The sequence below is a fragment of the Typopeltis vanoorti genome, chromosome 13, assembly GCF_054136105.1.
Source record: "Typopeltis vanoorti isolate ZY-2024b chromosome 13, IOZ_Tvanoo_1.0, whole genome shotgun sequence".
Lineage (NCBI taxonomy): Eukaryota > Metazoa > Arthropoda > Arachnida > Uropygi > Thelyphonidae > Typopeltis > Typopeltis vanoorti.
In genome coordinates, this window is record NC_143561.1 from 121,403,478 (window position 1) to 121,420,792 (window position 17,315).

A 17,315-nucleotide genomic window follows, 5' to 3' on the forward strand; every position below is an offset into this window, starting at 1 on the left:
TATATTGTGACATTTTATTATACATTTATTTTTTTTGTGTGTAGGCTGCCATTAATAATTTTGCTAATATACATTGAATATTTTTTGATACTAGCACTTCCAGAATACATCAAGCAGTTGAATTAAGTTAGAAGCCATTGAAACACGTATTGGTTTATGTTCTGTTGATTTTTGAATATCAGTTTATTATATGTGCCATTTTTTAAAAAAAAATTGAGTTAGTTGCAGGATAGGTAGTTAAAGCGCCAGATAATTTGTTTCTATTTTTCTGGACAAGAAGATGTAAGTATAGATAAGGAAATCACATAATAGTGTGAGTGCTACAGTCAATTTTTGAGATGCAGGATTAAAAACCTGACTTATCTATGTCAGAGCTAGACCAACTTGGAAACCAGCTGAAGTAAGGATTAGAATGGTTCCTTTAGTTAGTGACTAGAATTGAACCTATAATGATCTCTCTCTTCAGGTGACAACCACTGTATCTTCAAACTGTATTGCTCTACTTAAAATTAGTTCCAATTTAAGAAGTTCACATATATGTTTTTTGTTGAATATTTTAATAACACTTTCCTTCTTTCTCTTAGCAATCAAATAAATTAACCTTATTATTTAGAAAGATCTCACCTGTGTTGGTCTTCTTATTCTCAGAACACCAGTTACTTTTACATAGTATTCCTGTTATTTTAAGTTCCACCTCTTTTCTGTTGGTATTAAGAATCGATGGTACCTATTTTGTTTTGTTGAGATTGATGATTTTTTTCACTTTTGTTTAATAATTAGCAGTACATTTACTTGAAGTTATAAGCTTATGGAAATGATTAAGTGCTGACTGTCACCCATTTTCAAGTTCACAGTATTATATGGCCCTAGGTGTATATATGAGAAATCAGTGTTCTTTAAACTTGATATTTTATCAGTTTCAAGCGGTCATCTTCAGAGCAGTTTTTGAGTTTTTGTTACCTAGTTAGTGTGTTTTATTTACAGTTATTCCAGAATACATATTTTAATAAGAAAATAAGAAAATTAATCAGATACTTTTAGTGGGACTTTTCATTGATATGGTATAATGAGTGAGTTTGCTATTGTAAGAGTCAAATGTAATAATATGCTATTTGTAACTAGCCTTTCTTGAGTGAGATTTAAATAAATAAATAAATAAACAAATAAATGTAATCATTGATTAAGAAATTGAAAAATTGAATTTGTTTTTCAGGCAGAACTGAATGCAGATATTCTCTCAGATGTAGAAGCACTTTTAGCAACATCTAGTAAAGAAAGTGTTCTAACTTGGCTATGAGACAATTTTAATGTCCATTATCAGCAGCACATGATGTCTTCACGTTACTGGTCCATGTTCCATAGGAATCAAGAGGCTAGAGAAACAAAAGCTTATGCTAGTTTAAAAGAAATGGAATGTGTGGGTGGAGGGGGGGGGAAATGGGGGGAATTGAAAATGTATTACAGGAGGATGCTGTATATTTTCTTATTCGAAAGGAGGTGGGGGGAAAAGACAGCATTTTATTAGCTTGGAATGTTTTTACCATTCGGAGATGCTGCCTGGTAGCAGTAATCTTGGTATCCAGATAATTTAGAAACCATTATAATTGTAATTGGATCATATATGTTGATGCAAGATGAAGGAAGGAAGTCATGCACTTTGATACCACTTGTATTGTTTTCATTATTATATAATAATGTGGTTGTGGTAGAGAAAATGAAGGCAAAATCAGGGAAAGCTCTTGTTTTATATTCTGTAGTCATGTTTACCACCATTGTGCCTTATTCTATTAACACTATCACTGTTATTCAAGTGTGCCTTATTGATGGTAAAGTGTTAGTCATTTGTCATTTTAGATCAGATGTTAATGTTCTTTGCATTTTGTTATTTCAGATTTTTTTTTTTTTTTACTCTTGTGACTTCAGATATAATTTTTCTCATAAGGATCCGTCTCTACACAAAATCGTCAGGGGTTTGTTTATTGCTAAAATCTTGATTTTGTTGGTGTTATTCTTCTCAGAATAAATTTAGTTTTTTATATAATACCTTGGAGTTGTACACATTTCAAGTGCCTTTTCATAACTCTAAATCATGAGTGCACACTTCATCTCCTAGTTGGTTGTATGTTATCTTCATGTAATAAAGTAAAAGTTATGAGATAAGAATTAAGTTTTAGCAAAAATGATAAACAGAATATGCATATTTGTCATTTCTATGAAATGTCAAATTCTTCAGAGTTGTTGGGCTATAAGTTTCATTATATATATAAATGGCCCTGTTGCTATTTTAACTGGTACAGGATGCTTTGATCGGGTGATTATGTGAGTAGGTGATTTGATTTAAATCATACAGAGAACAAAAAAATTATTATTATGTGATACCTAGAGGGAGTTCAAAGACTCATTGAAGGAGGGCACTGAAATCATTCATCTTCATGTAGAAATGTTTGTTTGATAATAAATATGTAATCTATTTTGCACTTCTAAGAATAGTTAGAAAAGTTGTTTTTAAAATACTATTACACTGCTGTTTCACCAGTATTGGTAAAATAATTCTGTTGCAAGTAGATCAGTGTTGAATATTGTGATCAATATGGTTTGATGGAGACTTGCCACTTTTGTTATTTCTGCACTCAGTTTTGCTCATTCATGTTATTGAATACTTAATATGGATGCAGCATAATAAAGAGATTGTATATCCTTTGTATGTAAACACATACAACTCTATCATGTTGTTTTTATATATCTGATATACCTAAATAGGATGGTAGGTGTGTAGTCAGACAAGAGTTTTTGGATGTAGTCTTTCATCAAGATTATACAATTTTCTCCATAGAGATTATGCAAATAAGATTATTTATTTATGCAACGTATCTTAAAAAATGTGACTACTCTGAAGTTTTAGAAAGAAAGGGGAACATATTTGATATAGATTTGCTGTGTAGCAGTAACAAATATTACCGAGGGAGGATGGTTATCTCACAAAATTGTTTGTTTTCTGATAAATATATATTTTCTTGGTGTCAATTTTTTTTTAGTGTCTTTCCTGTTAAAGATATCTATTTGCTGTGATTAGTAAAGAAGACAAAGTGCCTTTTATGTACTAAGATTATTTACATTTTATGATTCAAATTTATAGAACATATTTTTTGTTAATTTTTAAATTTTAGTTACAGTGGTAATAAAGATAGGCAGCTGCAATAAACTACCATGGGTCTGAAAGTAATTTTTTCATAATTCATACCTTTTGGCATATTTTTATCATGTTTTATGATTGCTTATATATTTTGAAATATTATAATAACATTGTACAGAATATACTGTCTCATTGGTTGTTGATTAAAGATATCTAATAAATAGATCTACTCCTTTTGTTTTGACTGTAAATAAGGATATTTAACAACTTTTGCTTATGCCACTAATATGCAGTTTCATGGTCTTTGATTGGTTACTGCTTATGCAGAGTTTTTGCAATGTGTAAATAAACATTGGTCATTATGTTTTTGTGTATTATTTGAATACAAAATTCATTCAGATTGCATACTTTGATCATTAATTTAATTTTCATTAAATTAATGATCAATAATTTGCTGATGAGTCAATTTTTCTCACTTTTTCTGATATTTTCCTAAAATATGTTATTAGAGCCTTGCTGTCAACTCATATTGTGTTCACTACAAAATACCACACTGCATTTTTATCTATTTATTTAAACAAATTTACTGAATTAATGGAGAACAGCATGTGAAGCTCAGTAGAATATGTTTGCATATTGATCCACAGCCAAAAAAATAGTAAAATCAATTTATGTGACTCCCAGCCATGAAAGGCTGTAAACTGTAGTCCACCATTGGTACATTCATACTGATAGTAGACTCATTTTTGTTTGTTTTTATTTTTTTTTATAATCCAGAAACCCTGCTCTAGAGATTGGCATAGAACTTTTTCAAGCCGCTTCAGGCTTCCAATAATTTGGGTTCACACCAGCCAAGGAAAATCATTTTCCATCTAAAACTCATGAAGAAATCAGTATTACAGTTCGTGTGAAATTTCACACTTCAAATTCAAATGTGTAATAACAATATTCACCAAGCCTCTCTCTCTCTCTCTATATATATATATAGACACACACACACACACAGAGAGAGAGAGAGAGAGAGAGAGGACTTGATTGAGAGTATGCTGTGAAATGAAGTTGAACTTACTTCTCACCTTACTTAGTTTATGGAATTACCACTCAAATACAGAATTAAATAGGTGAATAAGCAAGGCTGGTTTGATAGGAAGCCATTTGAATAAATTTATATTCAACTGAGATAAGAGTGTGTGCGTGCGTGCGTGTGTGTGTGAGAGAGAAATCAGCTACTAAGCATGCTGGAGACCAGATATGTTAAAGTAGACAATGCAGATTGACTCCTTTTTGCATTTTAGGATATCAAGATATCAAAAAAACTTGCTATCATTAATATTCAAAGCTGTGTAATGAACTAATCAAAGATAGTACTGAACTCTTAAACAGAATGGGAGAAGAAATTTTACAAAAAACAGCAGGAAAAAGACACAGAGGACCCATACTAAAGATATTGGAAGTTAGGAGAGTTTTTAGAAGATTTAAATGTAGGATCTGATCAAATCGGAGATATGACAAATAATAAAGCAATCAGGGAAAAAAGTCGATTGGAAACTAGTACCATTGGTGAAAGAATAGAATCCTGTGGTACTTCAGTGTTAGTTACAAAGCTTGAAGATAAGAATCCATTGACTCACCCATCACACTTGATGAAGTTGTCAACTCAGTTGCAGATTTCAACAGCCATGATTAATTGGCTGTTGAAAGAGCCAGTAATTATGGCTCCAAGATTAATATTTACTTAATAGGTCTTTATCAAGAGCAACAATTGAGTTTCTCAAACCTTTTCCATGACATTTGTCCAAACCTGGGTGATATAAGAAGAGCTCTGCTGAACAACAGCGACCTAATCCAATTGATGCAACTAGTAATCATCTTATTAGTTTTAAGGTTTCCATATAACATAAAAAATTCACTGTTATATAAATAGAAATAAAGAATATTAAAGATTCATCCCTTATTCCATAGCCAATTAACTATAGAGACTTTTAAAGTCTCTAAAGTTGTCCAGTGAATACAATAATCAGCATCAGAGTTGCCTTAGCTTGTGTTCTTAAGACAAATGTTGCCTGCATGTCAATATGTTCACCTTTTATTAGTGCTTTTGATTAGAATTTCGCTAGCCCATCAGCTGTTTCAAACAGTTGATTCTTGCCAGAGAGTAGATAGAAATCTTCTTCTTCAACCTTTTGGTTCTGTCCATTGCTGGACGAAGGTCTTTCCCATGATTTTCCAGCCACTTGGTTTTCTGCCTCTCCCATCCATCTCATCTCACTTACCGATACTGCAATTTGTTCCAGTTCATCCCTCCACCTTCTTCTCGGTCTTCCTCTTTGTCTTGCTCCATCCATTGGTCTCCATCTGTTGTTTTTCTAGTCCAGTGCTTCTCAAACTTCTGGATGTCAGGGCCCCCTTTACAAAAATTAAAATATTTCACGGCCCCCCTCGAAAAAAAATCGTAATAGAGAGATATGTTATTATAAAATTTATTGTATTTATATTCAATACAAAACATACACAGTGAATATTGCAAAAATCAAATGCATGTATTACATTTTTTGCCTCTTACCGTTTGGTTCTGAAGACGATGCGGGCTGTTTTGGTAAAATATGAAATACCGTCCTTTTTTTTTTTTTTTTTTTTTTGAGTCTATTTCTGATTGTTCGCGAGAATGTTTTTTTATTTTTTATCAGCCACTTCTCCATCTCAGGGTTAAATTTTTTAACTTAGAATAGGTCAAATAATATCACCACTTACTGATACTGGCACACCACAGACTGATAACATGAAATTAGTGAATATTACCTGAATAAGGGAATTCCCGGACCAGGAACATTTTTCTCTTTTGTGAATTTTCTCCCTTTAAGGTAATTAATCCTAATGTGAAACAGAGAGCAAAGGCAGGTTATTAAAACATGCATATGATTGGAGCGGTATTAACAAAACATCGCGCAACCGAAAGATAAAAGCATAGCTGACAATTGAGTTGAAATACTAACTCTCTTCAACCGAATTCCATGTGTGAATTCCATAACATTCATTATATATATATATATATTACTTAGTTTTAACACTCTTAGGAATTTTAACACGTTCGGTTGAATTTTATTGTTGCCTTGGGAAATTGAACTCGCACATCTAATTAATAACAATAGTTTTTAGTTAGATACTGTGTTTGCCCATGCAACATATGGTTTTGTTTCAGTCTATACAGCATAGTTTCTGTATGAGGGGAAATGTGATTGATTAATTAGTGTTTTTATCCCAGTTGTCTGTAATTGCACTATTTGTTGAGAAATACATTACACAGACTCCTCATACCTTATTCACTGGCATAATAAAAGTACTTGTTTTTATTGCCTCTGCAGTTTAGTGGCTGTTAGGGAGGGGTCTTGTTTACCACTGGAAGTGAGTTATTGTCTCCCCACATGAACTTGTTTAAGCTTTTTTTCATGTGTGAAGTATATGCGAAACTTTTATTGGTAACAGAAAACTAGCTCGGATGACAGTGATAATATAAAACGAGTTTTGATATGTATATAAAGTCAATATCAACAGTCCCTGGTTACGAACGCCTGATGAAAGGGACAGGAAGATTTGGAGCTTCCCTGGAGAGCATTCAAAGTAAATACAATTAACCACTGATTTGAAATGAAACATGAATAAGCAATACTTACTAATATTCATTAAGCACCGAAATACACAGGAAGCAAAGTTTGTGAACCAACACCAATGTGTGAATTTTTGCATTAAAATATAAAAAAATAATAAATAATAAAAGTTAAATACGTTTCTTTTAAAATAAAAAAAATCTACTTAGTCTTAAAACATTTTAAGTTTGTTTTCACTATTTCACGGCCCCCCTGAACAAAACCTACGGCCCCAAGGGGCCGCGGCCCACAGTTTGGGAAGCGCTGTTCTAGTCCATCTCCCGTCATTGCATCTGGCAATATAGCCAGCCCATCTCCACTTAGTCTGTTTAATGTATTTTACAATATCCATGACACCTGTTTGAGATCTTTCCCATATTTTCCCATAAGCCATCCATCCAAGGTGAATTCTTCGTTCAATCTCTTTTCTTTGGCAATCAAAGGATAACAATTGGCCCAAATATACATATGAAGTTTGTTCTATTTCATGGTTTTCAACTTTAACAGTTCTTAATAGCACGAAAATCCTCATTCAATGCCTAAGTAGTTTTATGTCAGAGAGTTGTGTTTTTTCTATAAGTTAACTCTTGGATGGTGTGTAATTGTAATTATAAAGAGAAAAGCCAAAAGGCTTCGTTTGGGCAGTGTAAAATAAGGTGCACCCATATATTCACCTTTTATTAGTGCTTTTGATTAAGGTTTTGCTGGCCTGAGCTATTTGAGCTATTGGTTCTCATCAGAGACCAGGCAGAAACCTTAAGAGGGTAAAAAACGGTCTTTAATATCCTCTATGTCTATTCATTTTACATTGCCAAAATGAAACCCCTTGCTCTTCTCTGCATAATCATAGTTATGCAATGACAAGAATTCACTTAAGAAAAATGCAACTCTCTGACATAGGATTGCTTTGGTAGTGGTAGGTAGAGGAACATTGTTTGATGTTAAATCCGGTGTGAGGCAAGGTCTTTCTCAAACACATTGATAGTTTCCTTTTTTTTTTTTTTTTTTTGCTCATCCTAACAATCCACAAATCTTTTATATTTTTTGATGTATACATAAATTTAACATACATAATAGTCTATCCACTTAGAAAAATCCATGACAAAACTTATTCTTTGAGCTGAAACTTTCTGTGCTAGTGGTATGCACTTCATTACCAATACCATGTTCACGATGTCTAACACAAGAAAACAAGTAGCACCATCACAAACACCACACAATAACTGTAACAAGCCCCTAATCAAATATAACAAGTGTCCATTAATGTTTTCAGATAATGTTCTCTTCCCCCACCTCGAATTACACTTGATCTTTTCATAATTAGTATAAAAGTTTTAAAGTATAATCTTGTTCAGGATTCCTTTTATACAGTACACCTTTCAACCAGCCAGTCTCGTGTCCTTTGACTTTTCAAAGATGTCAAATAGGATGAACTCATCATTTCTCTTTCTTCTTTTCATGGTTTGCTTACTGTTATTTGATTGAAACAGGTATTTGGATCAAGAGAACAGGAATAATTCTAACTAGAACCTTCATCTTCTCATTACCTAAGATTCATGATAACACTCTAAGCCTTGGTTCTACAATAAAAGGTTACCAAGGCAGTCTAACAAAATCAGCATATCCTAAATGGCTCAGTAACATTTCAGTCTCACTCAACCTATATCCAAGTTTCACTAGATGCAAGGAAATTATCAACAAATTTTCCAATTTGTTGATATTGATTGACCAGGTGGAAAATTTTCTATGTAACTAGACTTGCTCCCATGCCAAGGACACTGGAGTGTACCATGCTCTCATTTCTTTCCTGTTCAGAAGTACCATTTCAGTGCTAGCAAAAAAGAAAATTTTCTGGCAAATATCATATCCAAATTTCCATATTTGTAATCATTGTATCAAAGTTTCCTGGAAAAACAACTACATAGGACAGGAATTAAATAATTTAATAAAATTACACACACACGCGTTTTTGTTTCACTGGTTTGCTAGCTCAAGCTTTCTTTATCTAAGCACTTGAAAGATGCTCAAAGATAGAAAAAGTATAGAATAAGGATAAAAGTGTGCATGAAGCTGGAAGCAAAAGTTGCCCTTTTCATGCAGTGCAACTCAACTGCTTCCAAGTCTTTGCAATTTAGTGAGATTTATATAACAACTTGGTTTTTTCATACCTGAAGGTGATCTTTATTCAAAAGCATGTTGTGCTAATCTGTTTTTGGTTTTTCTATATTTTCTGTATTTTTTTTTATGCTCTTTCTTTCTGCCCATGGTTATTTGTTTTTTCTGTTCAAATACATTAGCAAGGGTTTAAACATCCAGAAAGGAGACCGGTATCCTGGAAGTCTTTAATCTGTTTCAGGAGAGTAAAAACTCTGTGTAGTGGTTTGAACACTCTTCTAATCCTGTGCTGCTTTAGAAGATAGCCCAATCTATTTGTTGTGCCTTTGATGTAAGTTAAGCATATGGTGTATGTATCTGTTTTTTTGTGGCTGGGTGCTTATTGTTGCTGCTACTTCATGCAAGTGATTGTCCTTGTTTGTTTTGTTCAAATCATAAAATCTGTTGTTGAAAGTAGTTATATAAAGTGATTAGTGATGTTGCATCTGTTTTTTCTTAAAAAGATTTTATTTAGAAAGTTATTTTTGATTAAAAAAATATATTTTTTGTTCAATCTGACTGCAACTACTTGCCATAGGTGAGCATATCTGTGATGTGGAAGTTAACTGGCAAGTTTTACAGTACCCTGTGATAATTGCAAGAGAATTGATGTTGTGATTTTAAACAAATTTTATCACACTGCCTTATCTTACTATCTGCAGCAATTATAGGAGATTGCTGCAAGGAGTGCTGCTCTCATCTTCAACTTCATGCATGTGATTGTCATTATTTTCTGTCATTTGAATTTCTTTGTTGAGTATTTTTCAAGTTAAAGCAAAATGCTGGTGTATAAATATTTAATTTAGTTTTGAAATTATTTTGTTCTTGTTCCATATTTTTCCAGACAACTATGACTTAAATAGATTTTCTGAGATCATTTTTTTCTTTCATCTCCTGCATACATGACCAAAGCACCGAGAGCAGCTCACTCTGTCTTTTGTCAGCAAGATCTCAAAAAGATCTTGAATAGCTTAACTACCAACAGTTATGATTCATAATAATGCTTAAACTGTTTAAAACATGTCTGAGAATTAACACAGGGGTGTTAATTCTCATACACATCTTTCTTGATGTCCTCTTAAAAAAAAGGGTCTTTATCCAACTTGAAAAATACTCAACAAAGAAATTCAAATGACATAGAAAAAAATAATGACAATCACATGCATGAAGCTGAAGATGAGAGCAGCACTCTTTGCATATATATTTATTACACATTGGCGATCACCCCTTCACAGAAATTTAATATTATTAAATGTCTATTATCAAGAGCCCTTATTATTCTTCATCATCTGAATTATAGACAGAACTTTCAACCATCAAACAAACTTCCTTTTTCAATGGCTACAACCCAAAATTATTTAAAAAAAAAAAAATCAGTCAGTTTTCTGCTTCCACAAGAAGATAGGATCCCTGCAGAATCTTCATCCTTTATATTAGAAGTACTTCTGAACATGTTTGTTGCATCCTTAGAAAATTTCATATTTAAACCACTTTCATTGAAATAATATGTTTGTTGCCATTTCCAAAGAATAAAGCACAAACCTTTATTGCTACCTGGAGTATATTCAATTCCATGTAACTGCAGGTTATCCTACTTTGGTCAAAGTGGCTATCCATCACTAAACATATCTCTGAACACAACACCAATTCTGTACTGAATTTAAAAAAAATTACAAATCTGACCTCGCTGTATATGGAATCACCAATACTAGCCACAAGATCCTCAGATCCTCTTGGATGATGCTAAATTATTGCACAAGAGCTCCTACAAATTGGAATGTTTTTTTAAAGAAAGTGCTTAGGTCTTTCAATACCACCCAAACCTTGATGGATTGTCTATGTCAAAAATTTGGGAAATTGTTATAATTGTATGTCAGTTTTTTTTATAATATAATTATATATTTTCTGTTTAATTTTAATTCATTGTTATTAATTTGTTTTTAATATAATTACACACACATACACTTGTATCAGATCCTAATAGTATTGTATTTACCTGGCACTTTTATGATTGCACATGAAAAAAAGATAACATTCTTCATGTTCTAACATTTTTTAATTTCTCATTTCTTGTCCAGTATGTTTCTTTCTTGGATTCAACACACAGTTACCCCTTCATTGAAGAATGGAGAAATTGTCTTTCACTAACTGATGATCCATTCAACACAGTTATCACTTATTGGATTTACCACATTCTTCAGAAGATCTGCAAACATAAACCACCTTTTTGACATAAGTTACAGATCAATGTAGAGAAACTTCCTCTCTTCAGATATCCAATTAATGGCTGAATATATGAGGTTCCATACCTTCATTTACACTTTTACCTATATATGACCTCTTGCTGTTTAATTCCTAATCATAGTTTTGCTGATGACAGTATGCTCTACTCATCCTCTTCATTTGAAAGACTTTTTCATGCCAAAACATTCCAGAATTTTCCATACTCAGCGCCATAAATGTTGCTCTCCTTGTCATTTACCAGTGGTGTGAAGACAACCTCATCAACTTTCATACAAACAAAATGCAATCATACATCTAGATTTTTTTCTTAGTACATAACAATACATCAAATCAGGCTAAATGTGAAATGCAAAGGAACATAGTGACTATAAACCTACTCACGACCATTTCTCTGCATTTCACATTTTTTATGTTTTTTTTTTTTTTGTACCTCAAGTATTGATATATATATTAATTTATTATCATTACTTTTTTATCCCATATGAAAATAGTTGCAAAACATAGTATCTGTGCCATGTCATCAGCAAGTTAAGAAGAAAGATCGAAACTACTGATTTTATTCTTTAACAGCTGGAGGTTATGACCATATTCAGAACTCTTGGTCATATGATCCAATCCTGGGAGATTGCAGAATAAAGCTCTTGTTATGCAAATTTATAAAAGCGAAATGAAAATGTAAGAATTATAGAATTTTCTTACTGGCAATTCTATGCAAGATTTATGTACATGCATGTGCGTATGAGGTCCTTTTGGAAAGTGCCACTATACCGGTTAGTTTAGAATCATGAGATGGAAGAAGTTGTCTGTTATTAAAGCCCCAGAGTTTTCAGTATTATCAGTAACTATAAACTCAACTAACAGTGACAACTGATGGTAGGGACTTACTCTGCTCTGCCAAAAGTTAGTTACAGAATAAGAGTTCTTTCTACTCCCTTTGGGAATTTAAAAAAAAAACAAGGCAATAGAAGATACCAGAGTTGGGTTAGAAATTGCAGAGGTGATCAAAATCGGAGATCAGATACAAGACAAATTAAGGGAGTGAAGATATAGCATTAATGACAGGACCATATTGAAAATTACTACGTTTAAAAAATATCAGTAAAATAGCTGACATTATTATTTAAAACTGTAACACAGATCTACTTTGAGTCAATATATTCACTTAAAATACAATAAGAGATGAAATATTAGCAAAAATGATGAAAAAGATCAAGACGAAGATCAGGATAAGATAATGGCAGGTTAGTGCAAACAGAAGAAAAAAATGTAAATGCTAATCAATTCACAGGAAATGTGTCAAATAATAAACCATATTGGAAGAAAGCTATTGATTAAATCTTACTGATCTTGTTGGTTGACTGGTTAATGCTACCTACTGTTCAACCAAAAAAAAAAGCTGCAGGTTCAAATTCTGCAATGGACATGGTATTTAGGGATGCCTTCAGGTCAGAGACGAATTTCATCGCCCTCAGTGAGACCACTGCTCTGCTTTTAAGTCCTGAAGTGACTTGAAAAAAAAAAGTTCTATAACAGGGTTTCTAGATAATATATATTTTTAAGAACCTTACAGGGATGCTTAAGGGTCAAAGCTGTGTAACTGAGAGGAGACCTCCACATAGCCTTTAAAGGAATGCAGAGAACCGACCAGGGCTTCTGACCTAATGTCCAATCCTCACCTTCTCGTGATGCACCCTTTTGGGTATCTACCTGCATACTGAATGAACGAGGATAGGCTGGCAATTTGGGATTTAGCCAACCAAATTGTATTTTTATTGGTTAAACCAAAATAAAAAATGATGGTACAACATGACAAAATTTCATGCCGGCTGGGGCGTCGCCCGGTTAAACAAGGCCCCCGTTGTTTTCGCCAGGGAACCAGGGCGAACAGCGAAAAGTCAGCTACTGGAACAAATCGGAAAACAAACCCCAACTCAACATCACCAGAGTTAAAGATTGGTACTATCAACATAAGAAGCCTGAATGGCAAAGAAATGGAGCTAGCTGAGGAATTAGATAAGTACCAGATCGACATAATAGGGGTGACTGAAACAAAAAAGACAAAAACTGGTGAGATCTTTCTGAGCAATAAATACAAAATGTTATATTCAGGCAATGACAATCAAGGAAAAGGAGTAGCCATAGTATTCAACACAAAATACAAGGCTAATCTTCTTGAATGGCAGGCAGTCTCAAGTAGAGTGATGTGGACAAATATGAGAATGGGGAACTGGAAAATAAGACTTATTTGTACCTATGGTCCCACAGAAGGTTCCACTAAGGTAGAAGTGGAGGAATTTTTTGATGCTTTAGAAAAAGCAACCGACACAATGAAAAAGGAAAAGTTGGTCCTTGTTGGGGATCTAAATAGCAGAGTAGGAAATGATTGTCAGACATACAAAAATATTTTGGGAAAATTTGGAGAAAAGAGCAAAGCTAATAATAATGGCAAATATCTGTTTGATTTCTGCTCAGGACATGGACTGGTTATTACTAACACCATGTTCCAACATAAAAATGTGCACAAATTCACATGGAGAGAAGAGGCAAGGAATAAGAAAAGTCTCTTTGACTATGTTATTGTTGATAATGATGTTTTCTTCCTGGTGCAGGACACCAAAGTGTACAGAGGAATTGAAATTGGGAGTGATCACTATTTAGTCTTGGGCGGGATAAAATAGAATTTCATATTGAAAAGAATAACATGTAAGAAAGTTTTAAAGCGAATAAAAGTTGAGCAGCTCTTAGATGTGAACTGTAGACTAACATACACAAAGCTTATTGAAGAAAAAATGAAAGAGTTTGAGAACAGGAACCAACACTTGGAGATTCAGTGGCAAGCCTTGAATCAAATTGTGATTGATTCAGCCAGAGAGGCATGTGGTGAGGTTGTCTGCAAGGATAGAAAAATCAGGACTCCATGGTGGACACAGCAAGTTAAAGAGGCAGTGAAGGAAAAAAAAAAAATCATATCAAAAGTTCCTGGCAAATAAGTCAGCTTTTGCTCTTAGAGAATACAGAGACAAATGTAAGCAAGTGAAACATTGTGTAAAACTAGCTAAACAAAAGTCATAGGAGGACTTTGGCAAGAACATAGAAAATAAATATCAAGAAGGTGGTAAGATATTCTTGCGGTTGTTGAAGAAGCTTAGAAATGGAGGAAAGATTGCTGTAAAAGGAGTTAGAGATGATAAAGGTGACATGAAAACAGGAGAAAAAGATATCCTTGAAGTATGAAGTAATTACTTCGAAAAATTGCTAAATGAAACAAGCAGTGATAGCACAGTGGTAAAAAACACTCAACAGGCATACAGTCAGGAATACATTTCCATACTTGAAGTAGAAAAAGCCATCAACAGTAGATGATATTCGACCGGAAATGCTGAAGTATGGTGGTTTAAAAGTCTTACAGAAAAGCCTGGACAGAGGGACGAATTCCCGATGATTGGAGTAGAGCTCTAATAGTGCCCATGTATAAAAAGGAAAATAAAACTGAATGTGAGAATTACAGAGGTATTTCCCTACTGAGTGTTCCTGGCAAGATCTATGCAAGTATACTTGAGAAACGGTTGAGAAGAATTGTGGAAGAATAAGCTGGATTCAGGCCAAATAGAGGCTGTCAGGATCAGATCTTCACTTTACGACAAATAGTTGAGAAAGCATGGGAATATAACAAAGATCTGTATTTAAGTTTTGTCGATCTGGAAAAGGCATATGACAAGGCGCCAAGAGAAGAGCTATTCAATACACTACAGTTATATGGTATGAATGGGGCATTATATCAAGCAATACTTAGTCTGTATTTGAGTTGTAAGTCAGCAGTTAGAATTGAAGGAAGTACAGGAAGATGGTTTAATGTTAAATCTGGTGTGAGACAAGGATGTACATTATCCCCTCTGTTATTCATTATCTATATGGATCACATTATGAAGGAAAGTGGTATTAAACATGATATCAGAATTGGAGATGTTAATATCAGCTCTTTGCTTTATGTGGATGATGTTATACTTCTGAATAAATCTGCTATAAGTTTGCAGGATTCCCTGACTAAATTGAATAACTGTTGTAATAGATATAGTATGAAGGTCAGCACGACAAAGATATTGGAACGGGGAACCTGTGGAACAAGTAAAACATTTCAGCTACTTAGGCACGATTTTTAGTGAAGATGGTAAATTAAATATGGAAATAGACAACAGAATGAACAAAGCTGGTATGATAGGAAGTCGATTGAATAAATTCATATGGAATAAGAGAGTTAGTCGGAACACTAAATTAGCTGTATACAAGACAGCGTTCAAACCAGTTTTAACTTATGGATCTGAGAGCTGGGTCAGAAGTAAAACACTTGACCAAAGACTAGAGACTGCAGATATGCGAGTCCTGAGAAAGATTAGAGGAATGAACGATGGCATCAATGGCAATATCAGATTAAAAACGAGGATATTAGGAAAGAACTTGACATTGTTGGCATCCAGGAATGCATTAGCAGAGCTAATCTGAGGTGGTATGGTCACTTAAACAGAATGGGCAAGGAAAGATTAGCAAAACAAGTGTTCTCTGCCAGGTTGGCAGGAAAATGATCCAGAGGAAGACCAAGATATAGGTGGATTGATACAGTACAATGTGCCTTAGACGATAGAAATATAAGATCTGATAATGATAATATTGGCGTCTTGACAAGTAATAGACTGATTTGGAGGAAAATTGTAGATAGGAAGTTAGTAATGATGTAAATTTTTCATGTAGTACTATAATATCCTGTACACCCCTTGAGGGTACATGGCAGGAATTTGATGATGATGAAGAACCTTATATTTGGTATACATCTTGAAGGTAGGTACACACCTGAACATGATGGTTATGATATATTTCTTGTTTCCTTTTACTAGTCAGTCCTATGCAGAGCACTGATCATATCATAACTAAACTATATCCAAATGATTATTTTTTAACAGTCAGAAAACTTTAAAGGTATGTGTGGTTAAGGAATGAGGAAATATGGAGATCTTGTTCAACAGAACATGGGACTGTTTTCTGAAAGCCACTGCAGGACTTGGGGAGTGGTCTTGTGTCATGCGAAGAACATCATTTACCACATAAAAGCTTTCACAAACATCCATGCTACATCAGGATCTAAATTCATAGCCTGGAGATGTTATCTACTCAGATAACTAAGCCAGCAGAGTTGCATTAAATTTAAAAAATAGTAATGCAAATGGACAATTTCAGAACAAGAGTTTGATGTGGTCTGCTAATGAATAAAATTTACTATAGTAAACTATAAACAGAAACTGGGCCGGGGAAAATGTTCTTTATAAAGTGAAGAACAAGGTTCACTTGGTATGACAAATGGAAACCATCTACAACTACCCTCATCCATAAAAACAGGAGAAAGAGATTGACAACTATGGACCAACATATTGTGCCGGAGTGGTTAGCGTATCCACTCTCCAGCCAGAAGGCTGTGATTTCGAATCCTGCCGTGAGCATGGATGTTTGTGATTGTCTGTGAAAATACTTGTGGTGGTGATCAGCGGTAGATGGCATTGGTGTAGATGATGAAGGTGGTTGGTGGAGATTGAGAGTTGTAGAGTAGGTTCCCTCCATCGATGAGCCTTTGGACTCCCTGGAGGTGTTATGTAATAATAATTAAATATCTCCCACCTGTATAAAATATAAGAGCCATACTAAATAGAATGAAAAACATTCTATATGAAAATAGCTGCAAAGAGCAAGCAGGATTTAAGAAAGGACTCTCCACAGTACATCATATACATACAATAAACCAGCTAACATGAAAAATGCAGAGAATATCATTTTCTACTTTGTATGCTATTTATCGATATAAAAAAAAAGCATTTGACCCATATTACTTGTTTGTGAAAAAAAAACTCTCCTAGAAATATCTCTAAGGAGAGGAGTAAGACAGGGAGATGTGATCTCCCCCAATCTTTTTATAGTACCTCTAGAAAACACACTCATAAATGCAAACCTGGATGGAAGTTTAAATATAGATGGAAAGAATTTTCAAATATGCCTATTTGCGGATGATGTGTTTCTGATATCTCATCAACCATCTGAACTAGAAATAATGTTGAATGAAATAGATTTTCATTGTAGAATGGCAAGATTAGAAATAC

The 17,315-nt window shown here is 33.7% G+C and overlaps 1 protein-coding gene across 2 annotated transcripts in view; it reads left to right on the forward strand.

Moving 5' to 3' along the window:
* The window catches only part of LOC150100507 (transcriptional coactivator YAP1-like), a 182,907-nt gene extending 179,412 nt beyond the window's left edge, over positions 1 to 3,495 (forward strand). For both annotated transcript variants that reach the window (XM_090402510.1, XM_090402511.1), the window contains exon 7: positions 1,214 to 3,495. In XM_090402510.1, coding sequence (XP_090258636.1) covers positions 1,214 to 1,297 — 84 coding nt within the window. In that variant the 3' untranslated portion in view covers positions 1,298 to 3,495. The remainder of the gene's footprint in view (positions 1 to 1,213) is intronic.
* The last annotated feature ends 13,820 nt before the right edge of the window (positions 3,496 to 17,315 follow it).